We start from the raw sequence: 26624 nt of genomic DNA, 5'->3' as shown, positions 1-26624 counted from the left end.
GAGATAATCGGAATATTTGCAGCCATGACCATGCTCTGTTAACCAATAATACTGAGGCTAACTGCAAAATAACAAACCAAAATAACTCGCTATGATTTGCGGAGATCATAAATAGTTTTCTGCCACTTCTAACACCATGTCTGTAAGTTAAATGATGAGACAGAGCCCTTGTGCAAATAACAAGCCATGTTGAACATATCTCTGTATATGTGGGTAACATCCAGTGTTATATATCCGGGTAACACCAGCACACACTAAAATAACATTTGTGCAACAATACTGAACATTTACCATCAATTTAGCATCAATGTGCCATCTTACACACTTAACAGAAATGAATTTAAACAAATTCCAAAGCAATTCATCTTGTCGCATGTTGACGAGTTTGTATTGAAACAAAAAAAAAAGTATTATGTACATTTGATTCTACAAAATCAAAACAAATGTGATAATGTTGCAAGCAACTAAGTTACTCAAGAATGTAGAATGCACGTCAGTTTTACAACAACAAAAAATAACCCATTAGTAGCAATGTGTAGAATGGTGTCCATTCAGCTTCACAGACTTTTAAAGTCATAGAGTCAGTATAGCAACTAAAACATTAGTAGTGCAGGTCAGAGCCAGTCATTCAGACAAACTAGTCTTAATGGGTCAACTGCAACGAACTTAAAGCTGCATACTATCTGGAGATGATCCAGATGAAAAACATGTCATGGTCCGTGAAATATGGTCTCCTCTGTGAAATGTTAAAACAATTGTTGGAATTTTTACCATGTTATAAAATCCAATGCAGCAGTATTATGTGTTCTAGGCATGATTCATATTCTGTTTCGTTAAGTAGAAAAAAAAATAATTGGACAGGATTAATTGATTCAAAGTTTTCAGATGCAAATAACACTCAGGGCTTAACTCACTGATTGGTAGATATGGGCATCTGGGGCAGGTTTATATCATAGTAATTTCAATTTGTAGTCTACCATAAAAAAGTGAAATTATTTCAAAATGAGTGTCCAAAGGAAGTCAAAAACCTCTACAGTGATTACTGCAGCAGATCATGTCAAAGAATTTGGAAATGAGATTCTACATGCCGATGGTGGTATAATGATTTGTACAAGCTGCAATGTTTCTTTGGATCACACGCGACGGGCAACGATTCAGTGCCAGTTAGATTCAGAAAGTTATCAAAGCAGAAAGAGGGCAGCAGATTGCAATGCACTGGTAAATGACAAGGTAAAAACAAAAAACAATTTCATCACTTTTTAAGAAAACGACACAGATACAAATGAAATCAGGGAACAAAAAGTTGCACTTCCCCCAGATCCAGTAATTACTCGTTGGAATTTGTGGTTTCGAGCTGTACAGTACCATGCAGCTCACCTGAAGTACTACTCTAATTTGGTCTCAGAAGAGCTAGCGCTCACCCTGAAAACTTAGGTTTTAACAGAACTTTCAACCCTTCTAAACAATGCTCTCCTGAATGAGGAAATCAGTTTGTTGCAACACATGCTACACGACTTAATCACTTGGTTCAAATCTCGCCATGTCACGATCCACGAAGCTTACAACAAAGTCATGGATCTGCTGTCCTGGGATGAAGCACAGTCAAGCAAAAATCACTCCGAAAACGCTGAATTAAATGTTAGTGCTCAGCAGGTGTTTTGGGACATGGTAAAGAAACTAAGACAATATTACTGCTACAGCAAAGAGTCAAGCAATACAGAAAAAAAAACTGAAAGTTGCATCACAATTCCTAAAAGCTGTGCGTAATTTTGACCATGCACAAATACAACTGTTGCAGGTGGATTTCCCATTGCTTAATGCAATTCCTGGCTTTGACAAAAACTGTAGGCTAGAGATTCCTGCTTTTAAAAACATTGCTAAAGAATTGGACTGTAGTTTACCTGTGCTCCAGTTCTGGAACTCAGCTGAAAGCAGAATCCCCCACCTGGCAAGGCTAGCTCGGCGCTGTCTATCAATTCCAACAAACTCCGTGGATGCAGAGAGAGCTGCGTCTAAACACAGACAGGTGTTTTCAGCACAGAGACAGGGAATGAAGAAAGATATAGTTGCAGGATGCTCCATGCTCACCTTCAACCACTGATTTCTGTACCTTCACCATTTTCACACTTTTTTTATATACTGTAAGTATAATTAATAACACATGCTTATGTTACGTTAAGGGCTCTTTATATAGGCTATTGCATTTTTTTTTTAAATACATATAGGCCTATATGTATTTTAATTGCTTTGTTACAACACCATGAAATGTATGATTTAAATATGTGAAACCGTGAAATTTAAGATTTTTCAAGTGCTATGACCGTGAAATGTATGGCAATCCACCATGAATTTGGTAGGGCTCTATTAATACCCATTGCAACAACTCAGTGGCTGAAGTTGGTCTCCAGCTGCAGACTAAAACTGGTCTCCATTGCAACGAACCACAAAATCACTGTTGCTGCCTCTTGATGAGACTAAGTATGGGACTAACTTAGGCCTACTCCAGCTACAGATTGACTATGGATAGTACCATACTAAGGGGAACAAAATGTGAAAAATCACAAGGTTTTGGCTACTTTTGTAACTGAACTGCTCATAACTCGATTCAAAACCAAAGGTTAATGTAGCAGAGTGATACACACAGTGAAGTGTCCGAGTGCTGATGGTGTCATACCTTCAGAATCAGATTCGAGGACCGGAACTAACTGTTGTATATTATATTAATAATATGGAGTTATAATACAATTGTGCTCTATGTAGTCTATAGCTGACTTCGTATATTATATCAGACTTGTTTGTCCAGCACATCCCACAGATGTGAAATTGGATTGAGATCTGGGGAATTTGGAGGCCAAGTCAACACTTTGAATTCGGGATTCATCAGACCAGGCCACCTTCTTCCATTGCTCCATGGTCCAGTTCTGATGCTCACATGCCCATTGTAGGCACTTTTGGCAGTGAACAGGGGTCAGCATGGGCACCGATTGGTCTGCGGCTACGCAGCCCCATACGCAACAAACTGCGATGCACTGTGTGTTCGGACACCTTTCTATCAGAACCAGCATGAACTTTTTCTTCAATTTGAGCTACAGTAGCTCATCTCTTGGATTGGACCACACGTGCCAGCCTTCGCTCCCCACGTGCATCAGTGAGCCTTGGCCGCCCATGACCCGGTCACCAGTTCAGTACTTTTCCTTCCTTGGACCACTTTTGATAGGTCTGACCACTGCAGACCGGGAACACCCCACAAGAGCTGCAGTTTTGGAGATGCTCTGACCCAGTCGTCTAGCCATCACAATTTGGCCCTTGTCAAAGTTGCTCAGATCCTTACGCTGCCCATTTTTCCTGCTTCTAACACATCAACTTTGAGGACAAAATGTTCACTTGCTGTCTAATATATCCCACCCACTGACAGGTGTCATGATAACGAGATTATCAGTGTTATTCACTTCACCTGTCAGTGGTTATAATGTAATGGCTGTTCAGTGTATAGTATAGTAGTATACTGTGTCCAGACAGGGCTGAGAGCTTCACTTGAGGAGAAGCTCTCGGCTCCACTCCAGCTCTGTTCAGCGGGGTGCTGTTGGTCTGCGCTGTGGGAGACGTCATCTCCGAACCTCCACCTGTGCATCACACCCATTAATTTTCTTTAAAATAATTCAGACCAAAGTATTAAATGTTTAGTCTAGATAATGTTTTTGGTTCTCGTTTGGGTAAATAAAGTGTGGCACTGGCAGCGAGAGGCAACCACCAGTAACCACGACTGTGCCACTCCCAGTTTACTTTAAAGTGAGGTGGGAGGGACTCACAGAAATAAAAAGAAAAGGGAAAGGAAAAACTATAGGCCCACCCAACCTCTAACCTAAAACTAATAAAACCTAATTAAAACCCAGTAAAATCTAAACGAATCCTATCCTTACGGTAGGCTTATATAAAAACAGGTCTAATGTACCTAGTCCAGAAAAAGAACAAAGCGTTACTGTCCGGTTTCCCCACACTCACAGGGGCGTCGCAAGGGGATAGGCATCCTAGGCAATTGCCTGGGGCCCCGGGCTGAGGGGAGCCCCCCAAATGTGTCCCAAAAATTCCCTCTCAGGCCAGTGCAGTGGGTCCCGGCTGCGATGTAGGTCCTCAACGGTGGCACCACGACCTTCAAGGAAAGGGAGAGAGAAATGAGAAGAATGGAGACTCAGAGGGACTACTTAACGGATCGAGCTGGATAAGTAAAAATGTATACCGCCAGTTGAACTTATGATGTATGTCCCTCAGCTCTCCTTCCTCCCAGCCTGTCTCGCCATCAGCACTGCTCTACAGGACCCTCCCATCTCCACCGTTCCTGCAAAATAGTACAGACAGCGGCAGTCTCCATAATTGTAATTCTCCTGTGGTTGAGCATTTCCTTTGCAGGTAAACAGGACAAGACTCCGACCCGGCAGCTGACAGAAGCCAATAGGTGCATTCCGAATAAGTTAGAACTCAGTCCGAATACTTAACTTATATGCTCCCTTCTGCATCAGTCCGATTCTGTTGATCGCTTCAGTCTCTCCACTGATCCTGCATGTTCAGGCTTTGCTGCCGGGTCTGGCCTCCTGCTTGCTCTGTTTCTGGTGTTTTCCTTCACAATGCAGGCTGGCTACCTTTAAGCCAAGTTCATAGTCTGGAGCAGGGAGGTGATTGGTTGGAGAGTGTTCGGCTGATTGCTCAGTAGGGGATCGTCCAATAAGAAGTGTGTTGGAATGTGTGCATGCCACAGTGTGGAATGTGCATAGTGAATGCAAACGTGCTCGATGAATGTAAAAGAATGTAAAATACAAGAAATAAAGATACAATCAAGTTTAAAGAATAACGAATAAGTGACAGAAAAAGAAAATAAACAAAACCAATAAATTAAATAATTAATATAAAAGAAAACCCCACACACACCTAATATTACACACACCCACACTGCCCCACACCCCCTGCAACATAAAGTGAAATGGGAAATGCAATTTAGCTCTAGCTATATATTTTTGTGCCATAAATATGTCTTGAGTTTAAAGTTAAAATTATATATATAACATCAAAAAAAAGAAAAAAAAATCTGCAGAAATTGAATGGTATCTTGCCTGCCTGGTGCTCAGGTTGCAGATCTCCCTAAACTAGTAGAGTAGTAAACTAAAGTAGTAGCTACTGGCCAAAGCCGGGGGGAATCCACTGGTCATGGTCCACATTGGAACCAATGACATAGGAAAAGGAAGGACAGAAGTTCTGCAAGACAAATTTAAAGAGTAAGGAACAAAACTGAAGAGCAGAACCTCCACGGTAGTTTTCTCTGAAATACTTCCGGTACCTCGTGCCAGGCCAGGGAGACAGGCAGAGATTAGAAAGTTTATCACGTGGTTGAAATCCTGGTGTAGGGAAGAGGGTTTTAGGTTTATGAAGCATTGGTCTTTCTTCTGGGATAAATGGGACTTGTACAAACCGGACGGTCTACATCTAAACAGAAGGGGGGATAATGCATTGGGAGAGCATATATGCAGAGTAAATGAGAATCTTTTAAACTAAATACCGGGGGGCAGGGAGCTCTGACAATGGGAGATGTTCCACCAAGGAAAGAAAACCAAGGGAAACTGCTAGTAGGAAAGTCCTGAAATGTCTAACCCAATTTTGGCAGGCAACCAACCAGGGAGAGTGCATGTATTGACTTTTCATGACCAAGATCAAGTAAGAGGGACAGTAGTTAGAGAACCAATGGCAAACTGTGATCACAATATGGTTAGTTTTGAGGCATTCTTTCAAAAAACAAGGAACAAGCCTAAAACAATGGTCTACAATCTTAGAAAAGCAAACCTTGAAGGTATGAGGTGGCACTTAGAAGAGGTAGACTGGAGCACACTGGATACAGATTCAGTTGAAAATGGATGGTTATATAATTTTAAGAATATACTACTTGAGGCTCAGGAGAAATTTGTACTAAAACAAAGCAAAGTGAGGACCAAAAAACTTGGCCAAAATGGTTTAATAGAAGTATGCAAAAAATATAAAGAGTAAGAAAATGTTGTATAGCGTATACAAAAGTAGGGATGGCTCGATACCACTTTTTCTTTTCCGATACTGATACTTCAACCTTTACTATCTGCCGATACCGATACTGATCCGATATTTTTGTTTACTACTAAGCTGTGAATATGCCATATGTATGGATGCAATATGAAACAAATTCTCTATTTCCTTAAAGGAAAAAATACAAAGCCCACAACAACATGACTTATGCAATAATGCTGCTTCCTTTTATTTAGTGATACAATTTTAAATGAAAAAATATATATTTAAGTAGCATATAAACATTCAAAATGAATACTGAAATATCACTGAATGTACAACTGTGCAAAATTCAAATCACAACATTTAGTTAACATATATATATATATATATATATATATATATATATATATATATATATATATATATATATATATATATATATATATATAATTCTAGTGTCATACCCTGGATTAAAAGATGACAATATAAATACCTCAAACCTCATATACATATATATACAGTGAGGGAAAAAAGTATTTGATCCCCTGCTGATTTTGTACGTTTGCCCACTGACAAAGAAATGATCAGTCTATAATTTTAATGGTAGGTGTATTTTAACAGTGAGAGACAGAATAACATCAAAAAAAATCCAGAAAAACGCATTTCAAACAAGTAATAAATTGATTTGCATGTTAATGAGGGAAATAAGTATTTGACCCCTTCGACTTAGTACTTGGTGGCAAAACCCTTGTTGGCAATCACAGAGGTCAGACGTTTCTTGTAGTTGGCCACCAGGTTTGCACACATCTCAGGATGGATTTTGTCCCACTCCTCTTTGCAGATCCTCTCCAAGTCATGAAGGTTTCAAGGCTGACGTTTGGCAACTCGAACCTTCAGCTCCCTCCACAGATTTTCTATGGGATTAAGGTCTGGAGACTGGCTAGGCCACTCCAGGACCTTAATGTGCTTCTTCTTGAGCCACTCCTTTGTTGCCTTGGCTGTGTGTTTTGGGTCATTGTCATGCTGGAATACCCATCCACGACCCATTTTCAATGCCCTGGCTGAGGGAAGGAGGTTCTCACCCAAGATTTGACAGTACATGGCCCCGTCCATCGTCCCTTTGATGCGGTGCAGTTGTCCTGTCCCCTTAGCAGAAAAACACCCCCAAAGCATAATGTTTCCACCTCCATGTTTGACGGTGGGGATGGTGTTCTTGGGGTCATTCCTCCTCCTCCAAACACGGTGAGTTGAGTTGATGCCAAAGAGCTCGATTTTGGTCTCATCTGACCACAACACTTTCTCCCAGTTCTCCTCTGAATCATTCAGATGTTCATTGGCAAACTTCAGACGGGCCTGTACATGTGCTTTCTTGAGCAGGGGGACCTTGCGGGCGCTGCAGGATTTCAGTCCTTCATGGCGTAGTGTGTTACCAATTGTTTTCTTGGTGACTATGGTCCCAGCTGCCTTGAGATCATTCACAAGATCCTCCCATGTAGTTCTGGGCTGATTCCTCACTGTCCTCATGATCATTGAAACTCCACGAGGTGAGACCTTGCATGAAGCCCCAGACCGAGGGAGACTGACAGTTATTTTGTGTTTCTTCCATTTGCGAATAATTGCACCAACTGTTGTCACCTTCTCACCAAGCTGCTTGGCGATGGTCTTGTAGCCCATTCCAGCCTTGTGTAGGTCTACAATCTTGTCCCTGACATCCTTGGACAGCTCTTTGGTCTTGGCCATGGTGGAGAGTTTGGAATATGATTGATTGATTGCTTCTGTGGACAGGTGTCTTTTATACAGGTAACGAGCTGAGATTAGGAGAGTCCCTTTAAGAGAGTGCTCCTAATCTCAGCTCGTTACCTGTATAAAAGACACCTGGGAGCCAGAAATCTTGCTGATTGATAGGGGATCAAATACTTATTTCCCTCATTAACATGCAAATCAATTTATAACTTTTTTGAAATGCGTTTTTCTGGATTTTTTTGTTGTTATTCTGTCTCTCACTGTTAAAATACACCTACCATTAAAAGTATAGACTGATCATTTCTTTGTCAGTGGGCAAATGTACAAAATCAGCAGGGGATCAAATACTTTTTTTCCCTCACTTTATATATATATATATATATATATATATATATAAGCATTTCCAGTAAAGGAAAAAAAAATCAATGTAGAATGTAACTTAACTTAACATTAACATAAATAGCATCTCCAGTGTTAGTCCTAAGTCATACATTTAAGTTTTCACTTATAGATCTTCAATTTGTTTCAATTTATGTTTAATTCAATAGCCTAATAGTTTAGCAATGTGAGCTGCATCGAAAATGCCTTAACATTAGTGACCTTGTGGCAATGTTTTCTGGTCATAACAGCAAAATACAAAATGTATTAGAGTATCTATTTAACTAATTTATACAATCTATTTAACTAAACGATTTACTTTTCCACATTTCCAAACACACTCAACACACAGACACTGCTCTGCGCTCAGATACACACAGTGCGCTCGAGTTCAGCCAATACCAAATAAATGGCAATAGCTGCTGTGCGTGTAGTTTAATAATATGAATGTGTTTGTTGCTCCTCTTCCCTTTTCTGTCATTGCTAGTTTTGCACAAGGGTGTTTCGCCGAGCTGTAGATGTGTGGTAGTTTCGTTGCACTGCACATATTACACAATTGACAGTGTCCTTAACCTGCAGGAACCTTGCTCTAATGTGACAGTTATGCCCCCTAGCCCTGAGAAAATATGTATTTTCGGTTCCCCTTTAAGGCGAAGTTTCAGGCTAGATTTGTCATAGAACACTGGACAAGTGCAAGGTAATACATGCAGGTAACAGAAATGTTCACTATAATTACACTATGGGAGGAATAGAGACACTTCTTCGCACAGAGAGGTGTCACAATCTGGAACAAACTCCCTAGCAATGTGATTGAAGCGCATACAAAAGGGACAGAGACAAAACAAAATACAAAGAATATGTTGAACTGCAAAGAGATGTTAAGAAAGAAGTCAGAAAAGCAAAGAGGACAATAGAAAGAAACATAGCTCTTGGTGCTAAAACTAATGTAATCTTTTTTTCAATACTATAACAGCAAGAGGTCAATAAAGGAGGAAGTAAAACAGATATAGGCTTAAAACTGAAGAATCTTAGAAAATGGACAAGATGTAGCAAATGTTCTAAATTTGTATTTCACAGAGTTGAAATACGATGCGACAATTTAGGAACATTCAAAAACAGACCGGATAGGATCCTTGGATAACTTAGTTATTAATGGACACCAGACGAACATGATGGGTCAAATGGCCTCCTCTTGTTTGGACAATTTCTTATGCGAACATCTCACAATTAACTTATTGGTAGAAATATTCCCTGCTTTGCTCAGATTCGTGAATAAATTAATTTTAAAATACACTTATACAAATCATTACAATATCAAACATTAGTAAAACTAAAATGTAGATAGATGATGCATCTGTTAAAAAATGGTCAGGTATGGTACCTAATCTAAAAACTAAATTATTCAAATCCACAATGTGAGCCACAAATCAAACAAAGCACAATTTTTTAGCTGCAGTCAGACTGACTGTTTCTCTCCTTTGATACCATCTAGAGTCACTATTTTAGTTTTAAAAAGAGAACATGTTCAAAACAAACAAAATTATAGTAATAAAATGTACAAACATTAACAAAAAGACAAGGCCTTGCAGCACAGCATTCTTTTGAGCATACATGCTTTTCACAAATCAGTGGTATCCTGTTAATCAAATAATGATTGTATAATTATTTAATTTGAGCTGGAGCATGGAGTGGAGCTGGAGCTGTACTAACTGACTGGAGCAGACCAGTTCAGAAATGTTGTGCATCCAAATCCCTGGTTAGGAGACTCGCTGTACCCCCTCTCCACTCCCTTTCCTCCAGAGTCCTCTCCTTTTCCACCCTCGCCCCTCAGTGATGGAAGAACCAGCCCAGAGGTCAGGACTGCACAGTCCCTCAGCCCCTTCCAGTCTCTGCTCAGACACACCTGGACTGACTGCACCTGTAATCTTCTGGATATCCCAGCACTAAAGCTCTGTCTCATTGCACTGATATGCTCCCTTGTGCTCCTGATTGCTTGGTTATTTGAGCACTTGACACACCAGGGATAAGACCCTATTCAATTCTACACTTGTTTTAGCTCACTTACACTTAGTGTTTTCTATTCGTAACACTTTAAAAAACACTTTGTGAAATCTGTAAGTTACCCCAGATAAGGGCATGCGCTAATATAGATGGGTAAAGAAAAATACTAAAGTACAGTAGTAGGTTTTATAAACTCTATGAATTCATTGTATTATTTGAAATTGTACATGTCTTTGGTGAGGATATCATGTTTCTGTTCCCAGGTGTAGGCCATCTGAACCAGCTTCTGTAGTAAACAAGTCAACATCAGCAGTCATAGCACTTGGATTTAAAGTTCAATTTCTGTATTCTGTATTAAATTATATACTAAAATAATAACTTACAGAGGATTTATCTACCATCTGGTTATGCAAAATACAACAAAACAAAATACAAACCATCATGTAGTAAAGTGCAGAACAGTCATCCGTAATAGTTACAAGCAAACAGCTTAAGCTGCATGGGAATAATAGTTATGTACCAATACAGTAATATTACTGACAAATTACTGACTTACCTGATCTTTTCAATTCTCTCACAGCTCTGCCAGGCCTGCAGACGTGGCCTGTGATGTGTGCACTGGGAGGAAGAGCAGAGCTGTGAAATCCTGTCTGACCTGCGCTGCCTCCTACTGTGAGACACACGTGCGGCAGCACTACACAGCGCCAGCCCTGCAGACACACAGACTGGAGGACACAACTGGAGACCTGGAGACCAGACTGTGCCAGCAGCACCGCAGAGCTCTGGAGGTGTTCTGTCAGACCGACCAGACCTGGATCTGCAGCCTGTGTGCCGTGCAGGAGCACAACGGCCATCATACTGATGTGGATCAGGTAGGCGGCTACAGTCTCTCACCTGCAATAGAAGAGCAGAACTACACTGAGTATTTACTGTTTCTGTCCGATTCACATTGTAATGCTGCTGGTTTGGAGCTGCTCTATGACCGCCGTTGCAGGGTTTATTAAGATGAGAAGTTTTGCTCAGCTGGTGGAACTCAGTTCTTCAGTTGACAGAACCCACATGAAGATTTAGTTTTCTACCTAATGCAGACTTAGTACTGTCACAAATGTAGCCGTCTACACCACCTAGCTTTAAGAGGGCTAGGACCTCTATATTAGGTATTACCGCACTACACTCCTTTTGCCCCGCTAACAGGTGTTTCTTTGATCACTGCTTCTGGCACAAGATGCAAACAGGGAACTCCAGTTACAAAGATTTTTTTATACCAATATTCAGACAAAAAAAACTGTTGCAGTGAATCCTGATGAGGTCTCCACAGCAGTAGACAAGTATTGAATGTAATAATTCTAAAATACACTTAATTCAAAAACCCAATATAAAACTTCTATAAAACACTCCTAAGCCCCCGCCTCAGAAAACTAGCAAACAAAATACAAAGACCACCCCATACATATACAAACCCTTAATCTGATGCGTTTATAAAGAAAATCTGAATTAAGTCTGACTATGCTAGTCAACAGACAAACCCAAAACAAAAAGTTCAAAACAAATAAGTCCCAGGAAAGAAAAACAAAAAGCCAGAGAAGGGGATGCCAATTAAATAGTCACTACAACCCCCTCCTTCAACCTGCTGTGTCCATACTCCAAAGTTAAAATCCAGGGGAAGAAGAGTTGCTTTTCTTCAAACAAAGAAAGTAAAAAAATATATAAAAAGCACTACCAATAAAAACAAAACCTCATAAAATTCTCTGTTATAATCCTCCGAGTGGGTAGAAAAAAAAGAATGCAGGCCCTTGTAGAATTTTACAAACATAACAAAACACGTGAAAAAACCAAACAAGAAAAAACTAAATAGTCACGTCTGTGACAGTACCAAGTGCTGTGTTTTTAATTAGAGACCAAACATTATTCTAACATTGGTTTGTTTTGTTTTGTTGTGTTATACAAATAAATCATAAGGTTGCTACAAATATACACACATGTATAAACACATAAAGTAGTCTGCGTGTGCGCTCGGCTCGGTGATGAGCTCCTCTCGCCCCCGCCACTGTGGCAGCGCACCTTGCCCGCCTGGAGTTTGGAGGTCTTATGCCCCATGTATCATTGGGCGCAATTTGGCTGCGACTTCTGGGTCCGCTACGGTGTGCCCGGAGGTCCGCTGTTCCACCGGGCGTGGCAGCGAGTGACGGGGGGGCCTTGGGGGTGCTGGATCTCCCTTTCTCCCCGAGCCCCTCATGCTTGTGTCTCGTCCTGCTTCCGCTGCCGCACCGGCTGCTGCTACCGCACCTGCCACACCAGCTGCGCCCCCTGCGGCAGCTGCACCCCTCCTGCCTGCAGTCCCCGCGGTGCAACAGGTGCCCCCCCCACACCATGACGCTACACACCACTGGAGACTAAGGGGAGTCTGTCTGCCCCATCTCAGGATGAGGACAGTGGACGTGCCACCTGGGAGGAGGACAGCCTGTCTCTGGGTCCCCACGAGCACTCAGTGCTTGTGGTGGAGCTCATGGAGGAGGAGCTGGTGGCTCCCACCCCTCCTCCTCCCACAGGACAGGACCGGGAGTAGAGGGCAGTCAGAGGGCTGTGGAGTCTCTCTAGCTCCCCTGGCCCTCTGACCCTGCCCGCCTCGCTCCAGATTTGAGAGGCGCCAGGGGGCAAGGGCAACAGGACTGTCCCAGGCATGGCGGGTCCCTGAGGTGGACAGGACTCGCTTCATGGATGCCCCTATTTCACCAGGCTTCACTTTTGGTCCCTATGTGAAGGCGATGCTGACACGCATCCTCCAGGAGAGGGAGCAGTCCCTGCAGCTGGCCTGGGTGTATCCCGTTGCACCTCAGGCCCAGCAGCGTAGGCTGTCTGCGGCAGCTCACCAGCAGGGAGGCGCCCCAACCGCGGCTCCCAGGCCACAGCCACAAGCCGGACCACAGCCCAGGTCACAGCTCCGCCCACCTGCCGATCTCCGCCAGCGTCTCACTGGCAGGCAGGCGCCCCCCCAGGCAGCCTAAAAAGCCTACGGCGGCTCGTGGTAGGAGGGGACCCGGCCAGACCCCAACCCCTCCACCACCCGAGCCCTATCCCTGAGGCGTTCCAGCAGCCTCTGGCCCACCCTTACACCCCCCAGCAACTCTCGAATTGGCAACACTGCTCCAAATTATATCAGTTGGCTCCCTTCCAGGGTGTGGTGTGGATACGAGTGAGGAACCTGTTGCAGTGTGTGGCGCTTCTCGTCGAAATCGCCACTCTCATGGAGAAGCGAGCAATCCGTGAAGTGCCCCCGCTGGGGCAGCACAAGGGATTCTTTTCCCCATACTTCCTTGTGCCCAAAAAAGATGGCGGTTTCCACCCCATTTTGGATCTGAGGCGCCTGAACCGCCACCTCAAGATATTGCACTTCAAGATGCTCAACCTGCGCACCATGTCCCAGGCCATCTACCCACTATTCTGTCAGAGAGAGCTCCCTCTACGAGGTCGCAGTATTCCTACCGCTGGCGGACGTTTAGCACCTGGTGCCAAAATGGCGGTCAAGACCCAATTCATTGCCCCATCGGGGTCATATTTCAATTACTGCAATAGCTGTTGGACCAGGGCAAGTCCCCGTCCACGCTGAAAGTGTATCTGGCGACCATCTCCGCATGTCATGTCTGGATTGATGGCGAGCCTCCTGGGTCTCATTTCCTGGCTGTGCAGTTTTTAAAGGGAGCTCGACCTCCTTGCACTCCTTCACTGCCCGCATGGCGTCTTGATGTAGTGTTGGACGCACTTTCCCAAGCCCCATTTGAGCCACTGAACTCAGCTGAGCTGAAGCTGGTGTCACTTAAGACTGCGTTTTTGTTGGCAATCACCTCTGAAAACGCGTGAGCGAGTTACACGCCCTGTCCGTAAGAACATAGAACATAAGAAAGTTTACAAACGAGAGGAGGCCATTCGACCCATCATGCAGGACATTTCTGTAAAATACGATGGTGCTCCAGAAATTGCTGAACAAAAAGCAAGGTGTGGGTTCTGAGCTCTGTCTGATTATGATGTATGAAGGCACTGGTGGATAGAAAGTGGTACTTAGAATACTGTGCTCCCACACTATACCAACCCCTGCTAAGTTAATGACCACCAGTACAGTACTGTAGTACTTTATTTTGTCTGTTTTGTTCTGTCAGGTCTTCACCTGTCTTTTTTACCAGTGTCTGTATGATTGTTCATAGAAAAATATCCCATGCTCAGTAAATCTCATGACAGAATAAACATCTTAAAGATACACTGCAATATTACAATACAGCATCACATTACATAAGAGCATAGAATATAAGAAAGTTTATAAATGAGAGGAGGCCATTCGACCCATCCTGCTTGTTTATTGTCCATTAATATGAAAGTGATTCAAGGATCCTATACAGACTATTTTTAAATGTTCCCAAACTTTCAGCTTCAACCACATTGCTGGGTAGTTTATTCCAGATTGTGACGACTCTCTGTGTAAAGAAGTGTCTCCTGTTTTCCGTTTTGAATGCCTTGAAGCCCAATTTCCATTTGTGTCCCCGGGTGCGTGTGTCCCTGCTGATCTGGAAAAGCTCCTCTGGTTTGATGTGGTTGATGCTCTTCATGATTTTGAAGACTTGGATCAAGTCCCCACGTAGTCTCCTCTGTTCCAGGGTGAAAAGGTTCAGGTCCTCAGTCTCTCAGTAGGACATTTCCTTCAGACCTGGAATAAGTCTGGTTGCTCTCCTCTGAACTGCCTCTAGAGCAGCGATATCTTTCTTGAAGTGTGGAGCCCAGAACTGTCCACAGTATCCAGATGAGCTCTAACTAGTGCATTGTACAGTCTGAACATCACTGCCCTTGTTCTCAATTCTACACTTTTGACAATATACCCTAGCATTGTGTTTGCCTTTTTTATTGCTTCCTCACATTGCTTGGATGGAGAAAGTGAGGAGTCCACGTAGACTCCTAGGTCTCTCTCATCTTACTTCATCTAGTTCTATTCCTCCCATAGTATAATTATAGTGGACATTTTTGTTACCTGCATGTATTACCTTGCACTTGTCCTCATTGAATTTCATCTGGCAGGTGTCGCCCACAACTGAATATCATCTAAGTCCCTTTGAATAGCCTGTGCTGCCGAGATTGTATCTGCTGAGCCACCTATTTTAGTATCATCTGCACATTTGACAAGTTTGCTAACTATCCCAGAGTCCAGATCATTAATATAGATTAGAAAAAGCACAGGCCCTAGTACTGATCCCTGTGGAACTCCACTAACAACCTCACTCCAGTTAGAAGCAACTCCTCTAATCGACACCTTCTGTTTCCTAGACATCAACCAGTTCATAATCCATCTACTTACATTACCCTGAATGCCTACAGCTTCCAATGTGAGGATCAGTCTCTGGTGTGGAACCTTATCGAAAGCTTTCTGAAAATCTAAGTATATCATATCATATGCTTTCACATGATCTACAGCTGCAGTTGCATGTTAAAAACATTTGAATAAATTAGTAAGACATGATCTGCCTCGTCTAAACCCATGTTGACTATCTCCAAGAATATGGTTTTCATTAAGATGCTTCTCTATTTTCTGTCTAATCATTTTTTCCAACATTTTACAGGTGATGCAGGTGAGACTGATTGGTCTGTAATTTCCTGGCTCAGTTTTGTCCCCTTTCTTGTGGATTGGTATGAGATTTGCTGTCTTCCAGTCAGTGGGCACATCCCCTGTTCTAAGTGTCATTTGGAATATTTGAGTTAGCGGCCTATAAATCATTTCCCTAATTTCTTTAAGTACTGTTGGAAATATCCCATCTGGCCCAGGTGATTTGTTTGTTTTTAATTCTGCTAGTCCCTTTAGTACCTCCTCCTCATTTATCCTGATCTCTCTTAGGGTTTGACTGGACTGATTGTTAACCTGTGGCATGTCATCTGTTTTTTCTTTTGTAAAAACCTCTGTGAAATACTCATTTAGAACATTTGACACATCTTGTTCATTTTCCAAGATACCTACATTTTTGCCCTTAATATAATTTTGTAATAGTGAAAACATCTCTTTGCATTAGTTTTAGCTCCAAGAACTACGTTTCTTTCTATTTCCCTCTTTGCTTTTCTGATCCCTTTCTTAAGATTTCTTTGCAGCTCAAGATATTCTATGTATTTTGTTTTGTAACTATCCCTTTTGTATGCGCTATACAACATTTTCTTCCTCTTTATATTTTTTTGCATACCTCTATCAAACCATTTTGGCCAGTGTTTTTTGTTCCTCAATTTGCTAAGTTTTGGTACAAATTGCTCCTGAGCCCCAAGTAGTATATTCTTAAAATATACCCATCCATTTTCAACGGACTCTGTATCCAGTGTGCTCCAGTCTACCTCTTCTAAGTGCTGCCTCATACCTTCAAGGTTTGCTTTTCTAAAATCGTGTGTCTGTTTTGTGGAAGATGGCTCCAGGGTCACGCTACGACCTAACCCTGCCTTCCTCCCGAAAGTGCTGTCTGCATTCCATGTCAACAGGCCTATTGAGTTGATGGCTTTTCATCCTCCTCCCTTCGCTTCAGAGCAAGAGAGTCGGCTTCACCTGCTCTGCCCTGTGTGGGCCCTCAGGTGCTGTTTGGAACGCACTAAGGACATTCGGCGCTCGGACCATTTGTTTGTGTCTTATGGAGCACGGACACAGGGCCAGGTGCTTTCAAAGCAGCGTCTCTCGCATTGGATTGTGGACACCATTACCATGGCCTACGAGTCTACCGGGACCCCAGTGCCTGAACACCTGGTGGCCCACTCGACTCGAGACGTCGAGACCTGTTAAGTGCATCCTGAGGGAGCTAGTGTCTTCCCTTCCACTGGACTATGCCTTCCAGTCGAGCACCCAAGTGAGCTGCTCCTGGATTTATTGACAGCACTGTCGATGTGTTCCCAGGGTCTGTTATGCGACCTACAGGCACGTTGCCTTACGAGGCCACCCTGTATGTAGTTCGTTCATTATGCATTGTGTTGCGGTGGTGCATGTGTCTGGCCTGTATCCACTCTGTATATATATATATATATATATATATATGTATAATATGTGTTAGACAGCAGGACTGTGGCTCCGTGTGACCTGTGCAGCAGAGAGCTCACTGCCGCTGTTTCCAGCTGCTGGCACTTGAGTTTCACTGTCTCGCTGTGTATATAGTTCCTTGGTCAGCAGGTCTGTAGCCCGCTCTGGCTATGTATGCCATGGAGCAAGGGGACCGCTGCTGTTGTCCTCCAGCGGATGGAGCTTGAGTTTCACCAGTGCCCCTCTGTGTACATAGTTAATTTATTCACACGGTAAGAGCTGTAGTTGGCCAGCGCTAGCTGCGCTATTCGGCAGGTGTCAACTGCTCCTGTTTTCCACGTGTGGCACATAAGTTGACTCTTGCACCCCGTGATGTATATAGTTAATTTGTCACAACATGGTCAAGCTGGTTTGGCCTTGGATCTAGCTGTGCTAGTGGAGCAAGCGGTCACCACTATGACATCCCACGTGTGGCACATGAGCAGGCTCCTGCACCCCGTGGTGTATATAGTTCATTTGTATGAAATCTAATTGTCAGTACAATAGAGCTCTTCCACACTGTACTATTGAGTTGGATGCTCCTGTGCTGCGTGCTGACAAGCATGAAGGTCTTGCTGTCATGTGATGTGTACATATTGTATATTCTTTTTCAGCTTGGCTACTCCGTTGACTAGCCGGCTATGTATTCTGTTGTTTTTTCATTGGGTCTGTGGCCCCGCTGCTATTGGATCAGGGATCCACTGCCATGATAATGTGTGGAGACTGCACAAGTTGCTTGATATTGTGGGTGGCTCAGGTGCGGCCCTATGGGGGCTCTGAGGTTACTGTCTGGAGTTGTGTTGCCAAGGCCCCTAGCGGTGCACCTCAGGGCAGGCTCCCTTTTCAGCTTGCTGCCTCCTTCCTTGCGACGGTTTTATTATACAGTAACCCCTCCCCCTTGGGCAGTGCTTCTGACTTGAAAGATAACGATAGGTTGCAAATGCAACCCCGGTTATCTGAAAAGGAAGCACTGCCCAAGGGTTGCAAGGTCGCGCGGGAGTCCTGGCTCCCAGCAAAAGCGCTGACATTATGTTTTATGGAACAGGATGTGGGAAGGGACCTGTTTGAGTGATGAGCGCAGGGGCCAATGGCAGCTTTGATAGAGTGACGTTTCGATCAGGTTCCTATGGCAATGCCCAGAAACCCCACCCCCTTGGGCAGTGCTTCCTTTTTCAGATAACCGGGGTTGCATACACAACCTATCGTTTTGTTGCTTGTACTAGGTAGCCTAATTTGAAACGTCAGCGCTTCTAGTATTAAATCCACCCATGAACAAGTTTTAGACATCTGATTCAAAATGAAAAGACAATATTATTATTATTATTATTATTATTATTATTATTATTATTATTATTATTATTTATTTATTTTTCTTTATTTCTTTGCAGACGCCCTTATCCAGGTCGACTTACAACATAAGTGCAAAATACAGAGAAGTACAAGGTATCAATCATAACAAATTCAACTTAGCTAAATTTGTTATGATTGATACCTTGTACTTCTCTGTATTTCGCACTTATTGCGCCCTGGATAAGGGCGTCTGCCAAGAAATAAAAATAATAATAATAATAATAATATTGTCTTTTCAATAAAAAAACTACTAACTAAATGTATGCTGGCAATAATAATAATAATAATAATAATAATAATAATAATAATAATAATAATAATAATAATAATAATAATAATGATAAATTGATTGCTGTCGGGAGCTGCATGTTAGCCTAGGTCTTAAGAGCCGCAATTTGCTGACCCCTGTTCTTATAGATCTATGCATTAGATCTGAGCCCAACATGAGCGATAATGAAGTTAATTTACATTGATATACACTCACCTAAAGGATTATTAGGAACACCTGTTCAATTTCTCATTAATGCAATTATCTAACCAACCAATCACATGGCAGTTGCTTCAATGCATTTAGGGGTGTGGTCCTGGTCAAGACAATCTCCTGAACTCCAAACTGAATGTCTGAATGGGAAAGAAAGGTGATTTAAGCAATTTTGAGCGTGGCATGGTTGTTGGTGCCAGACGGGCCGGTCTGAGTATTTCACAATCTGCTCAGTTACTGGGATTTTCACGCACAACCATTTCTAGGGTTTACAAAGAATGGTGTGAAAAGGGAAAAACATCCAGTATGCGGCAGTCCTGGGGAAAATGCCTTGTTGATGCTAGAGGTCAGAGGAGAATGGGCCGACTGATTCAAGCTGATAGAAGAGCAACTTTGACTGAAATAACCACTCGTTACAACCGAGGTATGCAGCAAAGCATTTGTGAAGCCACAACACATACAACCTTGAGGCGGATGGGCTACAACAGCAGAAGACCCCACCGGGTACCACTCCTCTCCATTACAAATAGGAAAAAGAGGCTACAATTTGCACAAGCTCACCAAAATTGGACAGTTGAAGACTGGAAAAATGTTGCCTGTTCTGATGAGTCTCGATTTCTGTTGAGACATTCAGATGGTAGAGTCAGAATTTGGCGTAAACAGAATGAGAACATGGATCCATCATGCCTTGTTACCACTGTGCAGGCTGGTGGTGGTGGTGTAATGGTGTGGGGGATGTTTTCTTGGCACACTTTAGGCCCCTTAGTGCCAATTGGGCATCGTTTAAATGCCACGGCCTACCTGAGCATTGTTTCTGACCATGTCCATCCCTTTATGACCACCATGTACCCATCCTCTGATGGCTACTTCCAGCAGGATAATGCACCATGTCACAAAGGTCGAATCATTTCAAATTGGTTTCTTGAACATGACAATGAGTTCACTGTACTAAACTGGCCCCCACAGTCACCAGATCTCAACCCAATAGAGCATCTTTGGGATGTGGTGGAACGGGAGCTTCGTGCCCTGGATGTGCATCCCACAAATCTCCATCAACTGCAAGATGCTATCCTATCAATATGGGCCAACATTTCTAAAGAATGCTTTCAGCACCTTGTTGAATCAATGCCACATAGAATTAAGGCAGTTCTGAAGGCGAAAGGGGGTCAAACACAGTATTAGTATGGTGTTCCTAATAATCCTTTAGGTGAGTGTATATGTAATGTAATATTTCAAATTGACATGCCATGGAGTTTTTTTATTATTTTAATGATAATATATACAATATCATTAAATATTAAATTAATGTTTTTATATCAATCAAATCTAGTAGACAATAGATCATCAACATTTAGTTGTACACTTTCAGGGGGGGTGGTTAAAAAACAGTACCCTGTGAATCCACTCATAGTGATTTTTTACTTTTACTGTTAGTTCTGTTGTTTAAAATATTAGTGAGATTCGTAATGCAAGTGGATATTTGTGTCAGACTAATGTTGTTAATATTAAGATGTAATTCAGTATTAAGTAATTTTTGCAGTGTTAATCAATATAGTTAACGATCACAGCTTCAGCACTGGAATATGAACAAAGCATGAATGTGCTTCATTTACTGTTTGTTCAGGTCACATAATGTGACATTATAAATCCACGGCCTGACCCAGTGTCCCTGCTGTCTGTGTCCAGGCTGTGCAGAAAGCTGTGACTGTGCTGTCAGATCATCCTGAGGATTTCCACACAACAGGACTCCCGAACACAGAGACGCCCAGAACAGGTGAGCGTCTCAGATTCTCTGGCTTTGTGCCTGTAGAGACAGTGCAGGACTCCCTGATTCAGGTACTGTGTGTGTGTGGGCTGGTTCAGTAGCCTTAACAGCTGCAGTTCCATCCATATCTATTATTTTTTGTATTTCATGTTGTTTCATGTTTATTTTCTTTTAAATCAATAAATTGATAAATCTCAAGCTTTGTGAACAAGTTTGGAGTTCAAATTGCAGTCAATATCACAAGGCTGTTTGTGTTAATTGAGCAACTAATAACCAGCTGACAACATAGTTTATAGTGATCAATGGTAAATAAGATAGGAGGACATTTCGGGGGTTTTAGCATTCCTGATTCATCCCTGTAGTGACCGATGTAGTAAATAAAATATAAGAGCAAGCATATTGCAGTTAGCTTATTTTGTAATGTCAGAAACTAGCTCATTATGGCAGCACTTTCCTTTACTGTACTATATCTGTTCAACAAAAGAGTACAGTATATGATTATGTATATTGTGTAAGGTATACTGCCACCTATCCGGTGGAAGGTAGAACTCGGCAGGAGATCGCTAGAAATTAATATGGTAGCAGAAAATAATACTATTAAATAGTAGACACAACAATCACTTTTGACCACGGGGTTGTGGAAAAGGACATTTCTGTAAAATACGATGGTGCTCCAGAAATTGCTGAACAAAAAGCAAGGTGTGGGTTCTGAGCTCTGTCTGATTATGATGTATGAAGGCACTGGTGGATAGAAAGTGGTACTTAGAATACTGTGCTCCCACACTATACCAACCCCTGCTAAGTTAATGACCACCAGTACAGTACTGTAGTACTTTATTTTGTCTGTTTTGTTCTGTCAGGTCTTCACCTGTCTTTTTTACCAGTGTCTGTATGATTGTTCATAGAAAAATATCCCATGCTCAGTAAATCTCAAGACAGAATAAACATCTTAAAGATACACTGCAATATTACAATACAGCATCACATTACATAAGAGCATAGAATATAAGAAAGTTTATAAATGAGAGGAGGCCATTCGACCCATCCTGCTCATTTGGTGTCCACTAATAACTGAGTGATCCAAGGATCCTATCCAGTCTATTTTTAAATGTTCCCAAACTTTCAGCATCTACCACATCACTAGGGAGTTTGTTCCAGATTGTGATGACATTAATCAAATAGATTTGATCAGTATAAGTCCATAAATATATGAATTGTTTTGTCAGGTCTCCACCCTTAGGTATTTTTTACCAGTGTCTGTATGATTGTTCATTGATTGTTGTATCTGTTTTTTGTTTTTGTACATAATACAGAGAATGTACATTTAAACTAGGGATGTGCATGACAAATATTTTGACTATCGATAATTCCACAGCTTTTCTCTGCAACTATTCAAATAGTCATTACCCCCACCCACCCTGTCAGGGCTTAACTGTGACTTCCCCCTCAGTTCACCACTAGATGTCGGACTTGCTCCAGTTCTGTCAAATTTTCTCCTTTAATCTTTCTCTTCAGTCACTCAATTATTGAATTATTATTGTCATTTATCAATTACCTCATCTGTCTCTCATCTCCCAGCTAATCTGCCCCTGCATTGACACACCACTGCTCCCTTACTACTCTGTGCAGTTTTGTTCTGCCTTCAGCGACATTTCTGAGCCTTTACTTCTGAGTTGTGCCTCCCTGTGTTCCAGACCTTTGCTTTCTCTTTTGACACCTGATTCTTGCATTTCCTGTACCTGGCCATTAGCTTCACTTGGTGTGTTGATTTTAGTCTTTTTATTTGTATGGTGTTGGTGTTTATTATTCTGTTTAACTTTCTATACTTGCCTTATTGTTAGTAGTTCTTTGGTAACATGGTTGTGGTTTGATTCACTTGTTTTCACTATTATTATTGTTAGTTCATTTTGCACTGTGGTAGCTGTTCTTTCTCAGCTTCAGTTTTGATGAGACGTTTAAGTAAGAACCGAAAAGTTCACCTTTTACTGATCAGACTAAACTGGGGTTTAATTGGTATTTTATGCTAAGTGTTAACTGTTTTTTATTTGTATGGTTTTAGTCTTTGTAGTTTGTTTAAATAAATATATGTGTATATATACCATTTTACAGTGCACCTACTCCTGGTTTCTTCATTTAATTGAAGTATACTTGTTGTGGGGAATCTTGGGTTACTAATCTGGAACGAGAGGTCCCTCTCCTCTGATCGTCTAGAGGGTGGCGTGGAGACTATACTAACCCTTGTGGCAGACAACAAACCCCCAAATGCCACAGTACATAATTGGATCTGAACTTCTCTGTGTTTGATAGAACATCAAATAATATACACTGGATTGTTCTGAACAAAACAAGCCTATTTGCAAAGAAATACGATCGAAACTGAGTGATCTGTGATCGTCTGAATGAGACCCCCCAGAGCAGACTGTACGTTCACCCCCCGGGCTCTGAATGACAGCAGGCAACATGGAAAATGTAGATCGGATGTGGTTGAGAATGAAGCGCACTGGTAGCCAAGAGAATAAGCTTTCAAATGATGTGTGCATCATAGGAATACAGTGTAACTTCCCGGTACACCACCTCCCCCAACCATTCCAGCACCAGACAGGGGCCTGCCCACTTGCTGTCCAGCTTCGGGCAGCATCCCTTCACCCGCTTCGGGCTGAAGACCCAGACCAGGTCCCCAGTGCTGAAGTGTGGCCCCTTGCAGCGGAGGTCATACCCCCGCTTCTGTCGCACCCCCGCAGCCTCCAACTGCTGGCTAGCGAACTGGTGGGCTGTCTTGAGCTGGTCCTGCAGCCTTCGGTTGTTCTCGGGTCCGGCGTCGGCTGTCGGTGCGTCTGGGGGTTGTCCAAAAGCGACAGCCGTGGGGGTCCCATCACAGCATGAGGAGTGCAGGGATGCAGGCCGTGGACTCTTGTACGGCCATGCGACAGACCAGGAGGACCAGGGGCAGATGGAGTTCCCAGTCTTTCTGGTACGCTGCCACCACCAGGGCCAGTTGAGCTCCAAGGGTACGATTGAACCTCTCGACGAGGCCATCACTCTGGGGGTGTAGCGGGGTGGTTCTGGTCTTCTGAACGCCCAGGCGCTTGCACAGCTCCTTGAACACCCGGGACTCGAAGTTTCTTCCCTGGTCTGAATGGAGCTGCGTGTGGACTCCGAATCAGCTAAAGAATCCCTCCACCAGGGCGACGGCCACCGTCTTTGCTTCCTGGTCCGGAAGGGCGTATGCCTCAGGCCATTTAGTGAAATAGTCGAGGGCCACCAGCACATATCTGTTGCCCCAGGCTGAGCGTGGAAAGGGGCCCAGCACATCCACCGCCACCCAGTCCATGGGCACTCTGACCACGTGCTGTTGGAGAGGGGCGTGTGACTGCTCCTGGGGGTCCTTGCGGGCAGTGCAGGCATCGCACTGGCAGCAATAATCGGTGACATCCCACTGACACTGCCCCCAGTAAAAGGCCTGTCACAGGTGGCGGAGTGTTTTCGTCACTCCAAAGTGGCCAGCCCCTTGGGTGCCATGGTGGACCGCAAGCACCAACTCCCGGAAGGCCCCTTGGACCACAATCTGCCACCGTTCCTCCCCGGTGGCTGGCTCCACCCACCTGCGTCTCAGCACTCCTTCATGCTCTCAGCACTTCCCCGGCCACTGGGTCCACAGGCTCCGTAGGCTAACCTGTCCCTGTGACGACCTCCTCCAAGCTGGGCTGACAAGCGCTGGCCACCCATCGTTGGACCTCTCTGAGCTCAGGGTTCTGTTCTTGGCGGGCCTGCCAATCAGGCCCCGATGGCGAAAGTAGGACCCGGCATGTGAGTGTCGCCTCTCCCGTCAGTTCCTGCTCCCGAGTCTCCTTCCATGTACAACCAGCACAAGGATCAGCGCAGGGTCTTCTGGACAGGCCGTCGGTGTTCAGATGAGCCGCTCCATTCCGGTGCTGGATAGTGTATTGGAAGGTCTGTAGCTGCTCAATCCAGCGCGCCACCTGCCCCTCCGGCTCCCTGAAAGACATAAACCAGTGTAGCGCTGCGTGGTCTGTCCTAATGGTGAACGGCAACCCACACAGGTAATGGCGGAAATGACGGGTGGTCTCCACCACAGCAAGCAGCTCCCGGTGGGTGACGCAGTAGTTGCGTTCGGCTTTTCTGGGCATCCTGCTGAAGTATGCCACCACCCTCTCACCTTCCGGCGTTTCCTGAGCCAGCACCCCTCCGATGGCGTCATCACCGCCGTCCGTGTCGAGGATGAAGGGCCTCTGGGTGTCAGGTGCAGTGAGGTCAGGGGCAGCACAGAGGGCTTGCTTCAGGGTGTCGAAGGCCTCTTGGCGGGCAGCTGTCCATTCAAAGGGGGCGCCTTTGCGGATCAGACTGTGAAGGGGGCCTGTAGTAAGAGGTGAGGCCAAGAAAAGCACGCAACTGGCGGAGATAGGCAGGGGGGGCCAGTCTCTCACAGCCTCCACTTTGTCCTCCTCGATGCCGGCCTGACTGACTCGGTGGCCCAGGAACGAGACTTCTCGTCGCAACAGCCGACACTTGAGGCCTGCCTGGCGCAGTTGTTCCAGCACTTTCCGTAGTCAAGATAGACCAGGCACTCCATCGATGGCACCCCCGACAACACCTTCTCCATCAGGTGCTCGAACGTGGCAGGGGCATTGCAGAGACCAAACGGCATGGCGCAGAACTGCCACAGCCGCCGACCGGTGGAGAAAGCAGTCTTGGCCCGTGCTTCGGGAGTCAGGGCCACTTGCCAATAACTGCTCCGCAAGTCGAGAGAGGAGTACCAGGTGGAGCCGGCAATTAAATCCAGTGACTCGTCGATCCAGGGCAGGGGATAGGAATCTTCGACCGTCACCTCATTAAGCTGCCGGTAATCCACACAGAATCTCCAGGTCCCGTCTTTCTTCGGAACCAGGACCACGGGGGAGGTCCAGGGACTGTGAAAGGGCTCGATGATGCCGGCGGCCTCCTTCTCTTCTAAAGCCTGGTCAGTTGCAGCTTGATGGGCGACTGGGATCCGGCGGGGCATTTGTTTAATGGGGTGGGCGTCACCAGTGTCAATATGATGCTGCAAAACGTGAGTCCTGCCAGTATGTGCAGAGGACGTGGCGAAACTGTGGCGGAACTCGAGTAACAGGGCACACAACTGCTCACCTTGTCCCTCTTGCAGGCCTTCCTGGTTTGTGGCCCATACCTGCCTGGCGACCGCAGTAGCAGTAGCAGTGGTTTTGTCAGCAAGGGGGGGTCTCGGAGACATCATGAGGATGGCCTGGGCCCGCAGCATTTGCGCCGCTCCTGGTACGAGGTGTGGGACCAGTCCCTCTCCAAAGCGCATGTTGCGAGCCCACAGATCCAATAGGCCTCCGGATGGCTATAAAAAGTCAAAATCTAGGATAAAAGGTTCTTGTATGGCAGCGTCTCAGACTTCGTGCAGGAAGGTCTTGCCTCCGATGTCCAAACGCATCCAGGCCCGTCCGTGCATGGTGGCCTGTTTGCCTCTCGCAGTGATGAGGGCAGCCCGCACCGGCAGCAATTACTTGCTCTCCCTCAAGAGACCGGGGTTAATAAGGGTGACAGTCAAGCCGGTGTCCAGCAGGGCGTAGCAAGGGACACCGTCGACACAGAGCATCACATAACAGTCATTGTATCCCACCATCCCAGACTAACCCAGCGACCGGCCCATGCTGCTCCGGGGGCATAGGTTGTTGACCCGGGGCACAACCGGGCCCGAAGTTTCCAGCAGGCTTGGAGCAGGCGGCAAGGCCGACGAAGACGGGGTTGGGACATCCTTCTGGACCGGCGGCGTCCCTCTTACACCGGCCCCAGCTCGT

At 44.3% G+C, this 26624-nt stretch overlaps 1 protein-coding gene across 2 annotated transcripts in view; it reads left to right on the top strand.

Moving 5' to 3' along the window:
- The window catches only part of LOC136751650 (GTPase IMAP family member 8), a 55057-nt gene that overhangs the window by 17749 nt on the left and 10684 nt on the right, over nt 1-26624 (top strand). For both annotated transcript variants that reach the window (XM_066707432.1, XM_066707434.1), the window contains 2 exons: nt 10727-11018; nt 20724-20811. In XM_066707432.1, the coding sequence (XP_066563529.1) occupies nt 10727-11018; nt 20724-20811 (380 nt within the window). The remainder of the gene's footprint in view (nt 1-10726; nt 11019-20723; nt 20812-26624) is intronic.

This window comes from Amia ocellicauda, chromosome 6 (genome assembly GCF_036373705.1).
Source record: "Amia ocellicauda isolate fAmiCal2 chromosome 6, fAmiCal2.hap1, whole genome shotgun sequence".
Taxonomy (NCBI): domain Eukaryota; kingdom Metazoa; phylum Chordata; class Actinopteri; order Amiiformes; family Amiidae; genus Amia; species Amia ocellicauda.
Note: the sequence above shows the minus strand (reverse complement) of the source record. Positions and strands in the feature narration are given on the sequence as shown.